Source organism: Cajanus cajan, chromosome 2 (assembly GCF_000230855.2).
Source record: "Cajanus cajan strain Asha chromosome 2, NIPB_CcT2T_4, whole genome shotgun sequence".
Classification (NCBI taxonomy): domain Eukaryota; kingdom Viridiplantae; phylum Streptophyta; class Magnoliopsida; order Fabales; family Fabaceae; genus Cajanus; species Cajanus cajan.
Genome location: NC_138518.1, coordinates 57,112,795 through 57,133,903, shown reverse-complemented (window position 1 = coordinate 57,133,903; position 21,109 = coordinate 57,112,795). Strand labels below are relative to the sequence as shown.

The 21,109-nt window shown below is 29.0% G+C and overlaps 2 protein-coding genes across 3 annotated transcripts; one reads left to right on the top strand and one right to left on the bottom strand.

The window, feature by feature from the left end:
* The first annotated feature begins 463 nt into the window (after nucleotides 1–463).
* AT-HF (HIS HF) lies at nucleotides 464–11,906 on the top strand. 2 transcript variants are annotated; one of them, XM_020374998.3, is made up of 19 exons: nucleotides 469–809; nucleotides 926–1,008; nucleotides 1,101–1,195; nucleotides 1,808–1,911; nucleotides 3,218–3,387; nucleotides 3,497–3,611; nucleotides 4,079–4,134; nucleotides 4,240–4,278; nucleotides 4,390–4,488; nucleotides 4,693–4,755; nucleotides 4,834–4,896; nucleotides 4,993–5,075; nucleotides 5,223–5,331; nucleotides 5,416–5,469; nucleotides 6,679–6,766; nucleotides 8,338–8,375; nucleotides 8,748–8,853; nucleotides 9,587–9,753; nucleotides 11,672–11,906. In XM_020374998.3, the coding sequence occupies exons 1-19, from the start codon at nucleotides 656–658 to the stop codon at nucleotides 11,729–11,731; spliced, it is 1,746 nt and encodes a 581-aa protein (XP_020230587.1). In that variant the 5' UTR covers nucleotides 469–655; the 3' UTR covers nucleotides 11,732–11,906. The 2 variants fall into 2 exon arrangements, with proteins under 2 accessions (XP_029129793.1, XP_020230587.1); XM_029273960.2 differs by lacking the exons at nucleotides 9,587–9,753; nucleotides 11,672–11,906 and adding an exon at nucleotides 8,958–9,516 and having other exon boundaries at nucleotides 464–809.
* Nucleotides 11,907–13,848: 1,942 nt separating this feature from the next.
* On the bottom strand, nucleotides 13,849–18,045 carry LOC109811304 (beta-galactosidase 7). Its single transcript, XM_020375003.3, has one exon. The coding sequence runs from the start codon at nucleotides 16,651–16,653 to the stop codon at nucleotides 14,188–14,190; it is 2,466 nt and encodes an 821-aa protein (XP_020230592.1). The 5' UTR covers nucleotides 16,654–18,045; the 3' UTR covers nucleotides 13,849–14,187.
* Between the last annotated feature and the right edge of the window lie 3,064 nt (nucleotides 18,046–21,109).

Sequence of the window (21,109 nt, the reverse complement as noted above, 5' to 3'; positions counted from 1 at the left end):
ATTTATTTTAATTTTGTTAACAAATAGTATATTATATTATTATTATTACTATCATTATTAAAATTTAAAATAAAAACAAAAAATTAATATAAAAAACCTAACTTTTTTTAAATAAATAAATTTTTAAAAATTTAAATTTAACCCCTTTAATTAAATAGATCAAACTACATCAAAATTTAAATAAAATGTCCTAAATCTCTATTTAAAAACTCTCCTATTTCCATTCTTAATTCCCACTGAGAACTTTCACCACCAATAACTTTCACCTTCTCATGAGTGGAATGATTCATCTTATACCGCTTTTTCTCCATGGACAAACTCACTTGAGCATGTGGAATTATTTATCTTCCCATTATCCCAAATCATTTATATATATAAAAAAGCGTTTTTCATAATTAAAATGCAATGCAGATTATTTCTATAAAAAGTGTGTTTTCCATAATTAAAATGTAATGAAATATTCCTTTTTAGTAAGCAAACAAAACATCCCGTGATTTTCAATGTTTGGAGAGCACATTGAAGAACTTGCAACCTAAGATTGAGACGCCAAAACGACACCGTAATCTGTATCAGTATCACTCAGCATACGGCATTCAACACCACACCAGTGTTGTAACTGTGAACCTTTCCGGGAGAATCAACAACAACAACAACAATGGAGGCGCCGCCATTTGCTTCTTCTGCTTCCTCTTCCTCTCTCTTCTCTCTTCGCAACAAACCACTCCTACCCGCGAGATTCTCCCATTTAGGCAATACCAAACAATCCAGAAACTTCTCTGTTCGCGCCTCCTCTTCTTCTGGGGATTCTGGTTCGTTCTCAAGACACCCTTTTGGAAAAATCTTCTCCTTTTATCTTCTACTTTGTTTTCTTCGTTTCTGGGTATTGGTTTTGTTCCGCAACCTCTCATTTTCTCTTGTTTTTCAGTTGTGACTTTGCTTGATTACGGTGCTGGCAATGTTCGGAGTGTCAGGAATGCTATCAGATTCCTAGGGTTTGATATTAAAGACGTGAGCTTTTTGCCTCATTATCTAATGGGGTTGTTTTACTTTTTTTTTTTTTTGTGTGGTCTTGAATCTGAAGCTATTTTTTCTTTTGCTAGGTGCAAACTCCAGAAGATATTTTGAATGCAAATCGGTTAGTTTTTCCAGGTGTTGGAGCATTCGCTGCGGCCATGGAGGTGTTGAGCAAAACTGGGTATTTTTTATTATTATTTTATTTTGTTTAGTTTTTAAATATTTTTCTTTGATGATTTAGTAGTAGTATAGTAGTGCTGTGCTTGTGATAACTGCTGGGTTAAAGTAGTAGGGTATTGAAGGATAACACAAAACAAGACATTGCTTGTTTTCAAATTATTCAATACTAGTGTTGATCTCTTTTCTTTGATTAAAATTTGCAATGTATATTACAAATGAGTTGAATTGAGACTCCTGTCATCTATCAGAGTTTATAACTACTGTATAAATTGCTAAGAAAGATGAATTGGGGTATAAAATTTCGGGAGAAATCAATTTGGAAGAAATTGGTGGTTGTTTCAGATTTTTACTACAATGTGTAAAAATAAACTCATTTTGTACATCTGAGGTGCCTTTTAAATTTGGTAATGTCTGGATGTCTATTTAGTTCTGCTGAATTTATTGGTTCAGATTTTAAACTAGGGGTTGTCATGTATACATCTGAGTTTTTCTGAGTCAATTTTTAGTTTTGCTGTTTGAATGATTGTACTCTGAATTTTAGCTTGAGCCAAATGTCTTTATTTGTTTTCATTGTTTCAGTATCAATTTTCAACTAATATCATACATTTTGCAGAATGGATGAAGCACTATGTTCATATATTGAAAAGGATCGCCCATTTTTGGGCATTTGTCTTGGGCTTCAACTACTTTTTGAATCTAGTGAGGAGAATGGACCAGGTAAGTTTTAAGTCTTCTTTAGTTTGTTATATTTATTCCTTTGAATTTGATTTTTCTCTGAATATATTTTTAATGTTATAGCATAAATGGATGCCAAGATTTCCATCCACGTAGATGTGAAATGAAAGAAATCAATAATAATCTATATTATATATGTTTCAATATTTTTTTAAAAATATTTTATGAATGTATAACTATGATTCACTTCTCATCCCAGATTTGAAAGATATTTTTGATTGGGCCAATGCTAATGAAAGGATAATCTTTTGTCTTCATATCTTATTTTCAGTGTGTACCATGTACTGTAAGATTTTCTTAAAATTAACTCTAGTTGAAATAGTGCTTCAATGAATATTTTTGGAGCTGATAGAGACATAGTTTATGAGACGAGACACTTGAGATATGAAGAGAAGCTTTGGAATCAATGCCTTATTTATTTAAGTGTAAGACAAAGTTTATGGAATGCAAGTTTAGTAAGACAGAAGTTAGTATGGTCTGGAGGTAAAATTGGGATCGCATCATCCCATAAGTTCATAGGTTTGTTTACCTCAGGTCCATCGAATGAAGTAATGGAATATTGATGACATTCAAGATTGATTCAAGCTAATTGGATGAAATGGAGATATATTTCAGGGATAATATGTGATTGCCAAGTGTCATCAAACTTGAAGATAAATTATAACAACTATACGGTTAATGATATGGTGATTGGTGATTAAGTAGTGGATGTTGGGAAGTGAAGTGCTGCAAGAACCAAAAAAGAAGTGTACTTCACTAGTGAATGAGTGGATACGAGAAAATATAAGGTTTTGAATCAAAGTATCTTGGAGAAGTTAGAGTAGCACCACCTATTGAGAAGATAGAAACTTGCTTATGGTAATTTGGTCATGTATGACAAAGACCAATAGGGGCTACAGCGAGAATAAGGGATTGAATGGAAGATAGTCTGCCTGATTAAATTGGGTAGAGGAAGACCAAAGAAAATGCAACCCATCAAATTATTTGGCTATGAACTTGCCGTGACAATGCACATCACCCTCAAATGTTGTTTTTTTGTCAGACTATTGATTTCTTAACTTGGATAACTGGGTCATAAAGAATCATTGAGAGTGAACTGAGTCATTTGTTTAAATCTGTAGCCTAGTAATTTTTTTTTCATGCTTCTCAAACATACAAGGAGAATGTGGGAGAGATTGCTCTCTGGGTTAACTGAAAGCTTAATTTCCTGATCACTATAATAGCAAATTACCTTTTTATTTACACTTTTAATAAAAGTATTGAATGGACAAATATGCTTGTGAATCAGTAAAAGGTCTTGGCTTAATACCTGGAACTGTTGGGCGATTTGACTCATCAAATGGTTTTAGAGTGCCACATATTGGCTGGAATGCTTTACAAATCACATCAAACTCGGGAATTTTGGATGATGTTGGAAATCACCATCTCTATTTTGTGCACTCTTATCGTGCCATGCCTGTATGTCTCCACTTTTCTTTGAAAATCTCCTTGTTGCTTTGGCTATCACATTCTTACTGTATATTTTCATTAAGGCGTTTAAGTAATCTGGGTTGTTTCATTTTCTCAGTCAGATGACAACAATAAATGGATATCCTCCACCTGTGACTATGGTGACAAATTTATAGCATCTATTAGAAGAGGGAATGTGCACGCAGTTCAATTTCATCCTGAGAAAAGCGGAGGCAAGTTTTATCTTCCTTCCCAATCCTTTGGTTCTGTCCCCCTCTCTCTAATATACAGAACCCTTAATCATGGAGGCTGCGATTTTTTTTTAAAAATTTCTATTCTTCATTAGCTTGAAATTTGAAGTAGTATACTTGCATGCATTATTTTTTTTTACAATCCCTGCTCCCTTAGAGAAAGAATTGAAGGATGATATTAGTTTCCAATTAATTGACAAAGATTTAAATGAAAAATTGAAAAAGAAATAGGAAATTCAAATTGAAAATTTCCACTTGTATCTGATATTTTTTATAAGTTTTGCATTTCCAATCTTTTTAATGGCTGAAAACTTCACTCTTCCTTTGGGGAAATACAGTAATTCGTTTGAGATATTTTTATTTTCTAGGTAAAACAAAATGTTAATTTTATTTTTTGCTTTCTTGTGCTGACTTATTCTTGTTCTGATTCCTGAAAATAATATTCTCAGATGTTGGTCTCTCTATTTTGAGAAGATTCTTGAATCCGAAGTCAAATGTGGCAAAGGTGTCCTTGATACTTTTCTATGCACTTCTTCTGCATCATAGTTATTATACTCATTTTGCTTTAACATATGGTGACTAACCACTTGTAACATTCATTTGAAGACAGAAGCTTGGAGAAGGCAAAGCTTCAAAACTTGCAAAAAGGGTAATAGTCATGGAAGCCCTTTTGTGCTTTAAAACTAAATTAATATGTATTCTTGGCCTCTTTGTATTCATTATTTATTTTGGGTTCCTAACCAAACCTTTGTCTATTAAGGTGATTGCTTGTCTTGATGTGAGAGCAAATGATAAGGGGGACCTTGTTGTAACCAAAGGAGATCAGTATGATGTAAGAGAACATACAGAAGAGAATGAGGTATCAAAGATAATACTCATTTTTTTACTATATGTTTTTTGAGTTTGCTTAAAATTCAGAGAGTATATGTCAAAACACTGGACATGTATACAATATAAGAACCATGTAGACATTTTTTATTTTTTTACTGTCATCTCATTAACTTTTAGTATTAAAGAGTAAACCTGTATGTGTAATATCTTATGATGCTATTTTAATTGTTAGGTTAGAAATCTTGGCAAGCCAGTTGATCTTGCTGGACAGTACTATAAAGATGGAGCTGATGAGGTATGCTTTTGACTATTTGTTCTTTTTTTATGAAACATATTCTTTTTCTTTTAAACTAAACTTAAAGATTGGGTGCAGGTCAGCTTTCTAAACATTACTGGATTTCGTGACTTCCCTCTCGGTGATTTACCAATGCTGCAGGTTTGTAAATGTGCCAAAATGGAAGTTTTTGTGTTGGGGTTAGATTATATTTTATCCTCTGTTCCTTTGGTTTCATGCTTGCTATGTGTTTCATAGGTATTGCAATACACATCAGAAAATGTTTTTGTACCCTTAACAGTTGGGGGAGGAATTAGAGATTTCACAGATTCCAATGGAAGGTATTATTGTTGATCATTATGGAGATTATGCCATTAACTTTCTTGCCACATTTTTTTTATCAATTAAAATTATCCAGTTTTGTAGTTTTATCATTGTGTTCCTTCAGAATTTTTGAAGCTTTTTCATCTGAACAATTACATTCTCAGGTACTATTCTAGTTTAGAAGTTGCCTCAGAATATTTTAGGTCTGGGGCTGATAAGATTTCCATTGGAAGTGATGCAGTTTATGCTGCAGAAGAATATATAAGAACCGGAGTACGGAATTCAACCCATTGCTTGTTTCTATTAAAATACCAATATATGTGTCTCTTCTGATGTTTCTATGACTGTCACATTTAGGTGAAGACTGGGAAGACCAGCTTGGAGCAGATATCAAGAGTTTATGGGAATCAGGTAAACTAACAGCTGATAGTTATGCCTGCTCTGTTTTCCTATCCATGCATCGATGTGTACTTGATCTAAATTATAAAGTAGTCAGGTAAACCTTTTTCCCCCATTTTTATAAAATAACTGACCTGAATTATTTTCATGTTCTTTCAAAGTAATGTATTATGTTGCCTATCAGGTTTTATTACAAATATTATTTTAATAATGATGAATTATTTGTAAATGGTTTTTATACTAGTTTGGCCTGTTACACCTAGTTTCTCCTGATTATAATGGTATTTTAATACATTGAATACAATAGGTGATTTGAATATGCCTAATGAGTTCTATTTGTAGTTTGGATGTTCAGAATTATCTTAATTTTTAACCTATCTTTAAAATAAGAAAAGTATTTAACTTATGAAAATCATAAGAAGGGTAAATTTTAAATATTTTATGCTACAATTCTTCATGTAAAACGAGAAGTTATAATGTGTTTGATGCAACCAGGTAACTGCTTGTCTTGGGCATAATCACTATTCAAAAATTAGAAATGTTGTACACCATTTGGCAACCAGCTTTATTGAGATGCATGGAATATATGGTTAACAAAGCTATAATGGGTAGCTTGGTTTGATAGTTGGGATAAGTTTTTTTTTTTTTTTATAATTTTTTTAAAGAAACTGAGGTACATGCAATATCCTCTTACGTATAGGGATAGTAAATTTGTTAAATAATCAATAAATTCAAATTGGACCTAGGAAATCCCATTGTAGTCTAGTATTAATTATTTTTGAGTTAAGTGCCTATTGATAATAGATTATAGGTATAATTAAGCATTTGGTCCCTACGACTTGTTCACACTGCATTTTAGTCCCTATATGAGCAATTTTTTTCTTTTTGTTTTGTTTGTGCACGGACTAAAACATAAAAATATGTTTGTGTAGGGACTAAAACGTAGAGTTTCTAGGAATCATAACTAAAATGCAAAGGTGAGATAATTTATAGGAACCAAATGATTAGTTAAACCTAGATTATATTAATCCAAAGCAGATGAAAACGGACCAATTATTTACCTGTTATAGTTTCTTCTTCAGGGAGATACTAAAGAACCTCTTTGCTGAAGTGATTTATAAATGAATTGGCATGATTCTTCAATACATGGTTATCGGTATGTGTGACTGATGCATGCATGTATAGATTCAATTCTCATTCTAATTAATTTTCAATTTTCAGGCAGTGGTTGTTAGTATTGATCCCCGTAGAGTGTATATAAAGGATCCTAATGATGTGCAATTAAAGACCGTAAGGGTTTCAAGTCTAGGTGAAGATCTTTCTTTTTTCTTTTCCTTTATTTTATATTTTATGCCTCTGAATTATCTAAATTCTTACTTTAATAAATATGTGGAACATTTTTCTTTGGAAAAATATGCAAGAGACAGATCTGGCCTCTTTTAAGGCGGTCCTAAAGAATTATGCCTAGTAATTACTTGAAGTTGAAGTAGAGATTTCCTATAATATGTTCTGTTTATTTTTTTTCTTCTGTTGTCATTTTCTCCCCCATTTCCGTTTGTGTAACTGTTATTCATATTACTTAATATGGGGGACTATGGGTATGTTTTTAGATTCTGTTGTGAGTTTCCACCATTTGCCCCTAACAAATTAAGCTACATCAAGGTTATCGATAACTGTTAGCAGTATATGGTGGTGAGCAAAAAATCCTTTATAAATATACGGCAGATGACACAGCAGCCTATGATGGACTAAAAAGAATATTTATATACAAAAACAAAAAAAAAAACAAACAGAAAAAATAAATTAAAAACAAAAAAATATCAACTTAAATAGTTAAATATGAAAACAACAATATCATAATTCATTCAAGTCTCCTAACTTTATTAAAACACAACAAAAAAGTTGAAAGACAACAAAACGCATTTTACTAATTTAATTTTAATCATCCTCCTAATTCCCCTCATCTTCCTCAATGTAATTTTCCATGTTAGAACGAAATACGAACTCAAATAGATGGAGATGAAGAAGAATAAAAGATGAAGAACAAGAACTCAAATAGTACAAAACAGATGAAGAATCATTGAATAGGTGAAGAGGAAGAAGTAAGGAAAAAAAGCTGCTTTGAACCTCACCCCAAAGTTTGGTAGAGTGAGGAGCCGCTGAGATTCAGGTTCCCCAAGTTGAACGATGGTTTAGAGAACCCTAGGGCAGTAACATTTGGGGTTGGGAGCAACAGTGTTCTAAGTTCGGGGCAGTAGCGATTGGGATTTTCTTTAAAATGGGTTGGCTCGAATCGGATCAGAAATCCTAAAATGTTCTTTTTAATTATTATTTTTTTAAAAAAATGGCATATCCATCATGACCACCATAAACCTTTATGGCACGACAGTCATGGTGGATATGATGGATGCCACCATAAAACGCCAAATAATGGATGGCAAATGATGATTTTCCAGGAGATTGTTCCACTTTATAATGGTTATTTAATAACATTGAGTTGTATACAGTACTCTTTATTGATGTAATAATAGGATTGTTTTTTTGGGGGAGGAAATGTGGCCAAGACTGCAGCAGGGTAATTTGTTGCTATTTCTATTTGAGAAATGATACATGCACGACAATTTGAACAACGGAGAGAGAGGAATAGAGGAGAGAGAGAAATTTAAAATATAGTAAATGATGTGATAGAGAGGAATTGACATAGAAAATGTTGTAAGAGTTGTTTCATAAGGTGTTATACTTGTATGTTGTATCATTACTCTAATTTAGTTACAATAACAGGCTCTGGAAGTGCATTTAGGAAGTAAAACAGAGAAGATGCTCTTTTATGTGAAATATATTGAATATAAAAATATTCAAAACTATTTTTATCGGTTTCAGGTCCAAATGGAGAAGAATATGCATGGTATCAGTGTACAGTAAGTTTATTTTCTCTTTTTTCCATATTTTTTTATCATGTCCAGTTTTCCACTTAACTAAATCTCTTATCCTTGTTATTTTTATTTTTATTTTTATTTTAAATATTGTACATCAAATAATGGATAATACTAGAGAGACAACTTCTAGAGAGGCTAAAAGAGCCATAACTAGTGTGCAGAGCTGTTAGATTGGTTATGGGTAAATACATGATTAATGTGATCCTGCATATATCTAGGGTGATCTAATGAATTAAGGGTATAAAAAGAAATTACCAATTAACATATTTAAAATTAGATCCATGTTTCTTATATATATATAGGAACAAAAGTAGTAGTATTATTTCTTATCTCGGTATTTGTGTTTATTGTAAGGTTAATGGAGGGCGAGAAGGTAGACAAATTGGTGCTTATGAACTAGCAAAAGCAGTTGAAGAGCTTGGTGCTGGAGAAATACTACTTAATTGCATCGATTGTGATGGTCAATCTAATTCTCTATCCTATAACTACATTTCACTATTTTTTTTCTTCATTAAGAGCAACCTTTTTTCTCTAATTTATTTTAAAATTGTTCATTATTTGCAGAAGTTTGACTGTTGTGAAGACCATCATCATCAATGAATTTTAAAAAATAAAAATGACTTATTTGCAATGTTTTGTCATCAAAAGTGGAACGGATAAAAAATGATATCTTTGGTTCTTATCTAATCTCTTCAACCTTTTTCAGGGAGTTGCTATTTCTTACATGCAAAGAGATTGGGTTGTTTTGTTGCATTAATGAGATTTTTCTTCTTTATTATGTCTAATTTTTCCTATTTTGAATGACCTCTTATTCTCCTTCTATTTGTACTTTCCTTTCTATCTCTTATAAACATTTTTCTATATGAAAAAAAAATGGTAGATTTTTGGGCTAATTTTATTATGGTCCTGTTTGTGTAAACCTTTCTGTAAACTTGTAGGAGGAAAAATAAAATAAGCTTTTCTTATAAGTTAAAAATAGCTTATACATAAATTATAATCAGTTTTTTGAAGAAGCTAAATGATTCTAGCTTGTCAAAAAAACTGACTTTATCTTATGTACAAGTTAATTTTAATTTATAAAAGTTTATTTCATTTCTTTTTCTTATTTTCTTCTTTTATAAATACTTATGGAGAAATTTATCTGAAATGTTGGTTTTATTATAATCTCTTATTATTTTTTGTCAATGTTTCAGGTCAAGGGAAGGGATTTGATGTTGATTTAATTAAGTTGATATCAGATGCTGTTAGTATCCCTGTGATCGCAAGTAGTGGTGCTGGAGCTCCTGAACACTTTTCTGAGGTTTTCAATAAAACAAATGCATCAGCAGCACTTGCTGCTGGCATTTTTCACAGGAAGGAGGTATTACTTCTGTTTTCTCAATTTCTTAATGCCGAGGAGAATGATTTTAATTTGATATCTATGATTTGTCACCGATCAATTATTTCATCGATTCTCATTTATTAGTATCAAGAGTATGTTTTGAAACAAAAACTATGATATGGTTTCTTTGGTGTTTCTTTGAGAAGCTACTATTTCTTTCCTAGAAACTAGAAAGTACTATTTTTTTCTTTCTTTCTAGATTCTACTTATTTTTAAAGTTTATGTAATAATGTCCAAATTATTAGACATTTTTTGGTTCAAAAGAACACCTTACTTAAAAAGAGTAGCACTATCAAGTGGGCCTATGATACATTACAATTGCTGGTTTAGTCAATGTGTCATATCTATATGTAATTAATTTGATATAATTAATGTGTCATAACTACTATTCCTTCGTATCCTTATTAGAATACTTATCATAAGCCACAATTTAGAAGTAAATGGTGATTTTTTTTAATAATGCACTTTACAATTTTTATAAAATATTAATTTATTTTTTTTAATCTTTTTGTTCCTATTAAATATATTGAGAACATGTGCTTCTTATTGTTTAATAATGAGAAGATAATTTAAGAAATAAATGTTCTTCCACCTTCTAAACTTTACAATTACCATTTAACAATTTTATTGGTATTGATGCATAAGCATTGTAATAGAGTAGTCTTTTCACCCGTCCCATAAAAATTTAATGATAAGTAAGAAGGGTAAAATTTGTATATCATGGTTTTGTTTTATAAATCCAATATAATCAACTAACATAATTGCTTATATTGGTTCATGTGAGTTTGTTAAAATTGCTTTATAATAAAGCCTCGAGGGAGTAATTTACTTAAGGTTAAATTATACTTTCGATCCCTTTATAAAATGAAATATGTTATTTTGGTCCCTATTTTTAATTTTGCAATTTTAAACTTCTAATTTTATAAAATTTATAATTTTGGTTCCCTTATCAAATATTCATCTATCTATTAATTGTTAAAATTGCAATGTTAATTATGATATGATATTGCTATCTATTTTAGATGTGCTTGAAATGGTAAAACTAGGCACTTGAAAATGGATAAAAGTGAGAGATAATTCTTTCATACTCATTTTCTTCTTGGGCTGAGTCACCTTTCATATGCCTTAATTTTTATTAAGTGATTTTGATGGTGATTATTGCAATCTGGGTGTGTGATTTTGACTTAGTTGCGGCAATGCTTTTAACAATGGTGATTAGTTTCACTTTATAGTTGATAGTCTTTTTTTGGATTGCTAGTTTGGTTGTTCCACCTATTGGTGTAATGTTTTTTATTGTTTGATGATTGCAAATTGATTTTAGGAGGTATGTATTTATTGTGTTGTTTTCATTAAACACCTCTTGATGTCAGAGGTCCACTACTTACTTTGGTTATGTTGTGTATATGGGTTGGAGTACTCCTTGTATTCCTCTTATTTAATTCAATTTTGCTTAGCAAAAAAATTATGATATGATATTAAGTATGATATGAAATCAAAATTTAATAATATTTAGGCTAAATTTTATTTTTATTTCTTATTATCTCAAAAGTTATAAAATGAGGTGAAAATGAGATGAAAATAAGAACTAAAAATACAATTTGATCTAATTATTATTAAATATTAGTAATTGTGTTATTTATTTAATGTTAGATTATAATTAATGTTATAATTTTAACACTAAATGGATGAATATTGGATTAGAATATCAAAATAGTAGATTTTATAAAATTGGGAGGTTAAAATTGTGGAATTAAAAATAGAGGATTAAAATTGTAGATTTGATATTAGAGATAAAAAGCACAATTGTACATTTAATTAATATAGAAAATTAACCATTTCCTGAGTGATTAGTTTGATATTATTGAGGAAGTGATTTTGAGTTTTCCGTCAATTGCAGGTTCCTATTCAGTCGGTAAAAGAGCATCTGTTGAAGGAAGGCATAGAAGTCCGGATCTGATCATACATTTAGTGGCAATTTTTTTTAATATATATATCGACTTCTTACTTAATAAGCAAATATTGTATGTCATAACTTGTGTAAACTAATATTATGACAGCATTTTGAATCAAGAAAAGATTTTCATGTGTGACTTTTGTGATAGTTTTAGGTAAATACATTTATCATTAATTTACCACGAGCAGCACTATCTACCACTCACTATTTGTTATCATAACACTTTATATCATTATTGCGTAACTCAACTCGATTCGACTCAGGTTTATTTTGACGGATTTAGATTTTGAAAATAGTTTGGGTGCATATTCAAGATGAATTTGGGTTACGTTTTGGACTCTCCAACTTAATTTGACCTATAATGTTTTCTTATAAAGTATAAGTTCTTTTGAATTATTGTACATTAATATTAAAAATTATTAAATTTTATAACTCAATATTATATTTATAATATCATTATTTATCTTAAAATATATCATAAATTATACTTTAATTTAAGTTTTATACTTTTTTTATTTTATGATTTAATTATATATAATGTTAAAATTAACATAGTATAATAAAGTTGAGTCAACATGATATGTTTCATATATTTTTGAGTTTTGATTGTGTTGAGTTTAAGCTTAAAAAATTATTTAAACAAGAAATTAGGATGAGTTATATAAAGATAAGTACGATCCATGCTCACCTCTATCATTATCAATAAAAAATACTCTTCGTTTTCTTCTTATTATTTAAGTATTCTTTTATTGGAAGTTTTTTTTCATCATATTTTTCATTTTGGTAGTTTTAGTTTGTTTGATTTTATTACTATGAGGAATTAAAGTATATATATATATATATATATATATATATATATATATATATATATATTGATAAAAGATTATTATCTATTTGAATCTTGTAAAGTAAACTAATGTCATTTAAATCATTATAATTACTTTAGTGGTTGATGGAAAGGGGTTACAATAATAGAAATATGAAGATTAAGGTTTGATTACTATTGTGATCATCTTTGTAATCTTTATTATTTTTATACAAAAAGTAATTTATAATTATTTCATTTTAAACTTTAATAAAAAAATTAGTCCAAAAATGTCATTTTTCCATATTAATTTGAATAGATTTAACATCTTTTGTTAAGAAATATAAATTTTCTTAACATACATCCCCAAGGACCCCAACTAAGTTATTTTTTTTGAAAACGAGATTCATATTGTGAAATGAGTTTCTTTATTGAAAGTTTATTTAATATATTTATTTATTATTCAACCTTTTCCATAATAATTTCAGTAATTAGTTTTCAATTAATTTCATGTATGCTATTTTAAGTAATTTTACGTTTCCAATACATTAGAAATGCTGTTTAGCATGACTATTAAGGTGATTGTTATATAAAAAATCGTGCTAGGATGACATTTTAAGTAATTAAAAAAAAAAACAAACTTATCGATGCACAATACTCTGTTTGAATGATAGTATAATTAAATTGTTTTTTTACAATATCAGTGTATTTAAAAAAAATCTTAAAATTAATCATGATAAGAAAGATCACTAACTTACCATCACTTTTCACAAGAATTTTTATATTCCCATTTATACATAAATTAATATTTGAAAGAATTTCTTAGGATAAAAAAAAAAAATTTATTCTCTTTATTTACACATCATAATTAAATAATTATATGTCACATTCTTAAAACATTAAATCATTTATTGAAAACGGCACTGTTATGTGCATTAAATTAAATTGACCATAGCTTCTTGAAAAACATACATTATTTATTTATCATCATTATTTTATTTAATAATTTATAATTTATATTAAATTTTAAATATTTAATCATTAAATTAATTTTTTTAATGTAGAGATCAAGTTCGCAAATTTTTAAAAAATTTAAAAACTATTTGATAATCTATTTCATTAATTTAAAATGATGGATAAATATAAAAATATTTTATACATTAATTCGAATGAATAAAATAGAGTATCAAATTATTTTCTATTTTTTTTTTTAAATTTGCATACTTGATTTATACACTAAGAAATTTTAATTCAATGATTGAATCATCGAAATTTGATATAAAACATGCGTTGTTAAATAAAGTAAGTGTAAGTATATTTATTCTTAGAGTAAGTGAATCTCTCTCTCTTCCTATATATATATATATTATATATATATATATATAATAAAATCAAACATTATTCTTATATGTGATTTGATCCAAAATTTTAATTACCACATTGATATGTTGTCCAATTGAAGAATACATTTTTTTTGTATGCAAGAAAATGTAAATTTTATTGTAAAGAATTGGAAGAACAAAAAAAAATAATGACACTTTTATTTTTGATTGGAAAAGTGTCACAATTGTAGTTGTATGTCTATATAACATACATGTAATTTAAGCATATATGGATTTCGGTTGGTTCAACTTCTTTAGAAAAAATAATCGAGTCAACAAGTCACTTGCACAGCTAGTCTAGTCAGGTCATTGGCAATACCTGTTACACCAAATGCTTCTTTTGTCACTGCAAATCCACAACTAGGTTTTCCTATGCATGCTGTTTCCACCACAGACCGACTATTAGTAGCTTCCCAAGAGCCCAGCTTAAAAGAGCCACACTTTCCTTGTGGGTTTCCAAAGCTAGCAAATTGGATTTGTGAGATTACTTGTCCACCTTGGCATGATAACTCTAACAACGCACCCTCATAGACATGAGCACAAATTGTTCCTGTTGTGACTGTTTGGAAAGAAACATTTTGAGGGTTTCCACCTATCTCTTCAAACAAAACCAATGTGTTCTTATCATTGTTTAAGAACGACCTTGGCACATGGTACCACCTTTGTGATGGATTGCCACAGTTGGTGTTGCAATTTTCTGCTGTGTATTTTCCGTGGTAGTCACAAGTGTCATTGCATCCATTTGTAGCTGTAATCCAAGAAGGCCAATAACGACCAATGCTATGCCCATTCACCCAAGCATGTCCTTTACCCAACCCTTGCAAGTCCACCACCACAGGATTTTTTCCATAAGGAGCTTCAAAGTCAGCTTTATACCAAGTCATTGGTCTACTAATAGGATATGATGAATTAGCGTGCCATGATACACCAATGTGTGGTTGTAGATCATAAAGACGTTTTCTTTCACCATTCAAACCAATCTTGTAGGACCAAAGATTGGTTGACAAATCCATAGTCACATTGTTCTTCCCAATTAATTGAACAAGACCACCTGCTATACCAGTCTTTATCTTATCGAACCTTGCACCGTAATTTGCAAGCCCAACTGTGGCACTAAGTAAAGCTATGGTGTTTGTTCCATTCTTTAAAGGGACTTGATTCTCGTACGTGAAGTTACTTCTTTCCTGGCTAAATTTGTATCCAACATACCTCCTATTAACATAAGCATGGAGCGTGTGACCCATGGTGTCCACACGAAGAGTTGCATTGCTCCAAATGGAGGTGTCATTGATATCGACGTTGGTCATGTACCACAAGTAGTCACTAACATCCAAAGTTAGTTCTTTTTGCTCAAGAAGCTGGTTTGCGTTGAAATCGCCATTTCCATGTAAGGTATCTTTCTTTCGCTCCAATGTCCACACCCAAGTTAGCTTAGTAGTAGCATCATCACTCTTTTTCACCATTATTGAGGTTTGGCTATTAACCTTTGCGGTATTGAAGACTTCTTTGTTGCAACCGGCAAGAATTGTCACGGACCAAGCAGGGATAAAGTATTTACCATCTTGTTGTAAGTCAACATTTGCATTTGTGTTATTATTTGTATTAGAAAGGAAACAAAACCTTGACCCACCAACACTTGTGTATGTTGTTAGTGTGACTGCATTGCCTAAATCCTTGTCACTCCTTGTTGAATTAGTGAGGATCTTTTCCCCCAATTTTATTGCTGCATGAAGTTGCTTAAGATGCCCCCATTTGGGTTGATTCAAATTCCCATACTCATCAAGTGGGGCATCATAGTTATAAGATGTTGTGATATATGGGCCTCCTGCTGTTCGACCAAAGTTGGTTCCTCCATGGTACATGTAGTAGTTATTGAGTACACCACCATTTTGGAAGAAGTGTGCAACAGAGAAAGCTGAATCTTCTGCACTTCTATGGGGAACCCTCTCACCCCATGTTTGGAACCATCCAATCCAATTTTCAGTGAACATTTTGGGACTCTTGGGGTTATTGGGTTGAAAATTGTCACAGTAGAACCCGTTGCAAGTATTGATCATAGGTTGGGGAGCATCAGGTTGTTGACACATGATCCATGGAACACCAATATTTTGTGCTACAGCCATTTGCGCGCACCATTTGATATATGATTTTCCCGCATCTCCGTAACCTTGCATGATGTTTCCATATTCATTCTCAATTTGAGCAAGAATAATGGGTCCTCCTTGCGATGCAAACAAATTTGCTTCTTTAACCATGTCCACAATCTTTGTAGTGAAAATTTGCATTTCATTCTTGTAGATTGAGTTATCTGTTCTTAGCTCAATCCCTGGCATATTGTGTAGCCACAATGGAAAGCCTCCATAGTTCCATTCTGCACAAACATAAGGACCAATTCTTAAAAGGGCATACAAACCAGCCTCTTGGACTAGCTTGAAAAAATGGATAAAATCCAAATTTCCTGAGAAATTGTATTCACGTCGAACAGGCTCATGACGATTCCAAAATATGTAACTTTCAATGGCATCAAGGCCTCCATCCTTGGCCTTTTGAATAATGTCTGGCCACATCTCTACGGTGCTTCGTGGATAATGGACAGCACCAGAAAAAATAAGACGTCTTTCTCCATTAATAATGAGAGCATTTGCATCATATGTGACCTCCGTGGCAAAGCATGAGCATAATGTTGTCAGGCTTAAAAAGAGAATCCTGATCCAAGATGAGGAACCCATTGCAAACATGTATGACAATTAAATCTTTGTTATTGCCTATATGAAATAAACACCAAGGTTTTATAGCAACATTAGCAAGTTATAATAGCTAATGAAGAACAAAGTTGTTCTTATCATCATCATCTTTGAATTAATCAACTACTATTAGTTTGTAATCATAGTAAAGATATGTAAGAATGGATAAGCACGTTCCAAATATGGACAAAATTTACTTAACTCTATTAATCCTTATCCTTAAGAAGTGTGGTCTATACCAACCTTGTACTTTTGAAATTAGTATGTCCATGCTTAAGTGATTTGTTGAGGTTGTTGTAAATGATAAGTCATGAGACGTGATACTTTATGGCTTTTATTAGGTATATTTATTTAAATGTTTTTAATAATTACAAAAGGAACACATTGAATGAATTTTCTGTTTTTGATATAATAATAAATTTTTTATTAAATTTTCTTCTTCAATATCTAGCTCCAATTAAAATTAATAAATCACTATTTTTTTCATCTTCCTATTTAGTTAATTACTTTTCTCTAATTGCAAGTTTTTCTCTCTCTTATTTTTCATTTTGGGTGTTTACTTTGTTTAAGTTTTTTTACCTTGAGAAATTAAGGTAATATTTATTTTTTTTGTAAAATATTTTTTCTATTTGAACCTCATAAGAATGATTAAATAATTTCTTGTTATTCAAATCACTAAAATTATCTTAATGGTTGAGGGGAAAAGAGTTGAAGTAGAAGATGCATAAAGACCTATATTTGATCACCATTAAGGTCATTTTTGTAATTATTCCCATCTTTACCTTAAAAAAAGTAATCTATAGTTATTTCATTTTAAACTTTAATAAAATAAACTTAGTCCAATAAATATCATTTTTCCATATACATTTGAATATAATTACTATCTTTTGCTAAGAAATGTACATTTCCTTAAATTAACATTTGGTGTAAGAAAGTATTTTGCATTTTCAATTAAGTTATTCTTTTAAAAAAGGAGATTCATATATTGAAATGAAATTCCTTATGGAAAATTTATTTGATATATTTATTTATTATTCAACTTTTTCTAGAATAATGTTTATAATTAGTGTTCAATTAATTTCATGTATTGTTATTTGATGTAATTTTACACTTCCAATACATTAGAGATGATGTTAGGTATAACTATTAAGGTGATTATTATAAGAAAATCATGTTTGGAGGACTTTTTTAAGTAATAATAATAAAAATCAATAAAGTTATTAATACAAAATTTATTGATAATTAATAAAAAAACTTATTGCCATCATGTTCAAATCAATCCAATAGTATTAGTTGTTAATTATAATAAATATACGGATAAGCACATTTTAAATATGAACAAAGGTTACTTTAACTTTTTTAATCTTTATTTTTGAGAAGTGTTACCTATATCAATCTTGTTGTACTTTTGAAATCAATGTATGCATGCTTGAATGTAATTTGTAGAGCTTATTGTAAATGACAAGTTGTGAGATGTGACACTCTATGATAAACTTTTGTATTTGATATATAGTATTAAGTATAATTAATTAAATGTTTTTAAATATTACAAATGGAATGCATTGATTGAACTTTAGATTTTTGAAATAACAATAACCTTTTATTTTATCAACAAATTTTTTCTATTATATTTGACTCTAACTAACATTAGGAAAATAATATATTTTTTTCTTCTTCTTCTTATCTAGTTAAGTGCTTCTCTCTAATTGCAATTTTTTTTTCTCATTTTTCATTTTGGGTGTTTTACTTTGCTTATTTTTTTTCCTTGAGGAATTAAAATAATATTTTTTTTATAAAATATTATTATCTATTTGAACCTTGTAAGAATGATTAAGTAATATATTATTATTCAAATCACTAAGATTATCCTAATGATTGGGAAAATGAGTTGGGGTAGTAAAAACATGGGGATCTATATTTGATTACTAGTGTGACTATTTTTGTAATCTTTCCTATTTTTACTAATAAAAGGTAATTTATAGTTATTTTATTTTAAACTTTAATAAAAAAAACTTAGTCCCAAAAATGTCCTTTTGCCATATCAATTTGAATATATTTAACATCTTTTACTAAGAAATGCACATTTCCTTAAATTAACATTTGGTATAAGAAAATATCTTGCATTTCTAATTAAGTTATTATTTTAAAAAGGAGATTCATATATTGGAATGAGATTCCTTATTTATTATTCAATTTTTTCCCAAGATTATTTGTAATTAATGTTTAATTAATTTCATGTACTTTCATTTTACGTATTTTTATACTTTTAATACATTATAGATGATACTAGGTAAGTATGACTATTAAGGTGATTATTATAAAAAAAATATCATGATAGGATGAATTTTTAAGTAATTCAAAAATTATATATTAAAAACTTATCAATAAAAAGTTTATTGATAATTAAGCAATAAACTTATCGTCTTATGTTCAAATAAATTAACTACTATTAGTTGATAATTATAGTATAACTATAGTAAAGATATGGATAAACACATTTTAAATATGGACAAAATTTACTTGAAGTCCTTTCATTGTTATTTTTGAGAAGTGTGATTTATACCAACCTTGTTTTACTTTTGAAATCAATGTATACATGCTTGTGTGTGATTTACCAAAGTTATTGTAAATGATAAGTTGTGAGATGTAACACACTATGATAGACCTTTGTATTTTATATGTATGTTAAATATATTTAGTTAAATATTTTAAAAAATTAAAAATGGATCGCATTGATTGAATTTCTTGATTTTATATGACAATAACTTTTTTAATAATCAATTTTTTTCCTTCTATATTTAAGTCCAATTAAAAATAGCAAAACACTATTTTTTTCTTCTTCTTATCTTCTAGTTAAGTACTTATCTATAATTGCAAGTATTCTTTTTTTCAATTTTTTATTTTGGGTGTTTCACTTTGTTTAATTTATTTGTCTTGACAAATTAAAATAATATTTATTATTCATAAAATATTATTATGTATTTGAATCTTCTAAGAATGATTAAGTAATATATTATTATTCACATGACTAGGATTATCCTAGTGATCGGGGGGAAGGGGTTAGAATAGTGGAACTATGGTTTAGGTTTGATCACCATTGCGCACATATTTCTAATCCTTTCTATTGTACTAAAAAATAAAGTAATCTATAGTTATTCAATTTTAAATTTTAATAAATAAATTGTTCCATAAAATGTCTTTTTGTTAGGAGTGTTTACGGATCGGATTGGTTCGAGCTTAAGTGAAAATTCAATTTGAACCAATTAAATTTGTTTAGTTTGAATTGGTTCAAATTTCATATATATTTTTTGCTTAACTTGAATTGAACCAATCAATTTTTTATTGGATTGGTTCAATTTGAGTCATCTAATATCCATTTTTTTAAAGAATTAAATTAAAAAATATTTTTTTTCTCAAAGTAAATAGATTTTCAACATTAAATGAATTGACATATTATCAAAAATTAACTAAATTGATAGATTTGCAATATAGTTCCTCTTGGTTTCTTTCTTAGTCTACTAAAAGATTTCAAATGCATTAAAAAATGTAAAAATAAAACTATATATATATTATAATGTAGTTTTTCTTGGTTTCTTTAAGTATTTGAAAAAAGGAATAGTTTTTTTTTCTTTTACATATTATAACACAAAAAATGTCTTCAAAATAAGCTAAATGAAACATATTGTCAAAAATAAATTGATAGTTTTGCAATATAGTTCCTTTCATAATCTACTTAAAGATTTCAAATGCATTACAATGTGTAAAAATAACACTATATATTATAATGTAGTTCTTCTTGGTTTTTTTAAATATTAAAAAAAAGGAATAATTTCTTTTACATATTATAACACAAAAAACGTCTTCAAAATAATCAAAATGATACATACATATTAATTATTAACCAAATAAAATGTAAAAATAATAATATATAAATTAATAGTTTGATTTGGGTTGGTTCGAATTTTAAATATGTAAATCTGATACCCAAACCAACCAACATTTAGTTTAATTGGTTTGGTTTGGATTGGACCCAAACAAAAAATATATATAAACCATTAATTGGTTCGATTAGGATTGTTGGGTTCATCAAATTGATTCAATCCTACTTTTTGCCATATCAATTTGAATATATTTAACTTCTTTTGTTAAGAAATGTACATTTCCTTAAATTAATATTTGGTGTATGAAAGTATCCTGCATCCTCAATTAAATTATTCTTTTAAAAAGGAGGTTCATATGCTGAAATGGGACTTTTTTTTACCAGATTCATTTGATATATTTATTTATTATTCAACTTTTCCAAGATAATGTTTTTAATTAGTGTTCAATTAATTTTACGTATTTTATACTTCCAATACATTACAGAAGATGCTAGATATGACTATTGAGGTGATTATTTTAAAAAATATCGTACTAGGATGACTTTTTAAGTAATTAAAAAAAATTACGA

Excerpts from the sequence above, each read along its gene's own strand:
- LOC109811304 (XM_020375003.3), bottom strand. The coding sequence starts at position 16,653 with ATGTTTGCAATGGGTTCCTCATCTTGGATCAGGATTCTCTTTTTAAGC.
- AT-HF (XM_020374998.3), top strand. The coding sequence starts at position 656 with ATGGAGGCGCCGCCATTTGCTTCTTCTGCTTCCTCTTCCTCTCTCTTC. Across the intron at positions 1,196-1,807 it reads GAGGTGTTGAGCAAAACTGG|AATGGATGAAGCACTATGTT; the intron begins GTATTTTTTATT and ends TACATTTTGCAG. Across the intron at positions 1,912-3,217 it reads TAGTGAGGAGAATGGACCAG|TAAAAGGTCTTGGCTTAATA; the intron begins GTAAGTTTTAAG and ends CTTGTGAATCAG.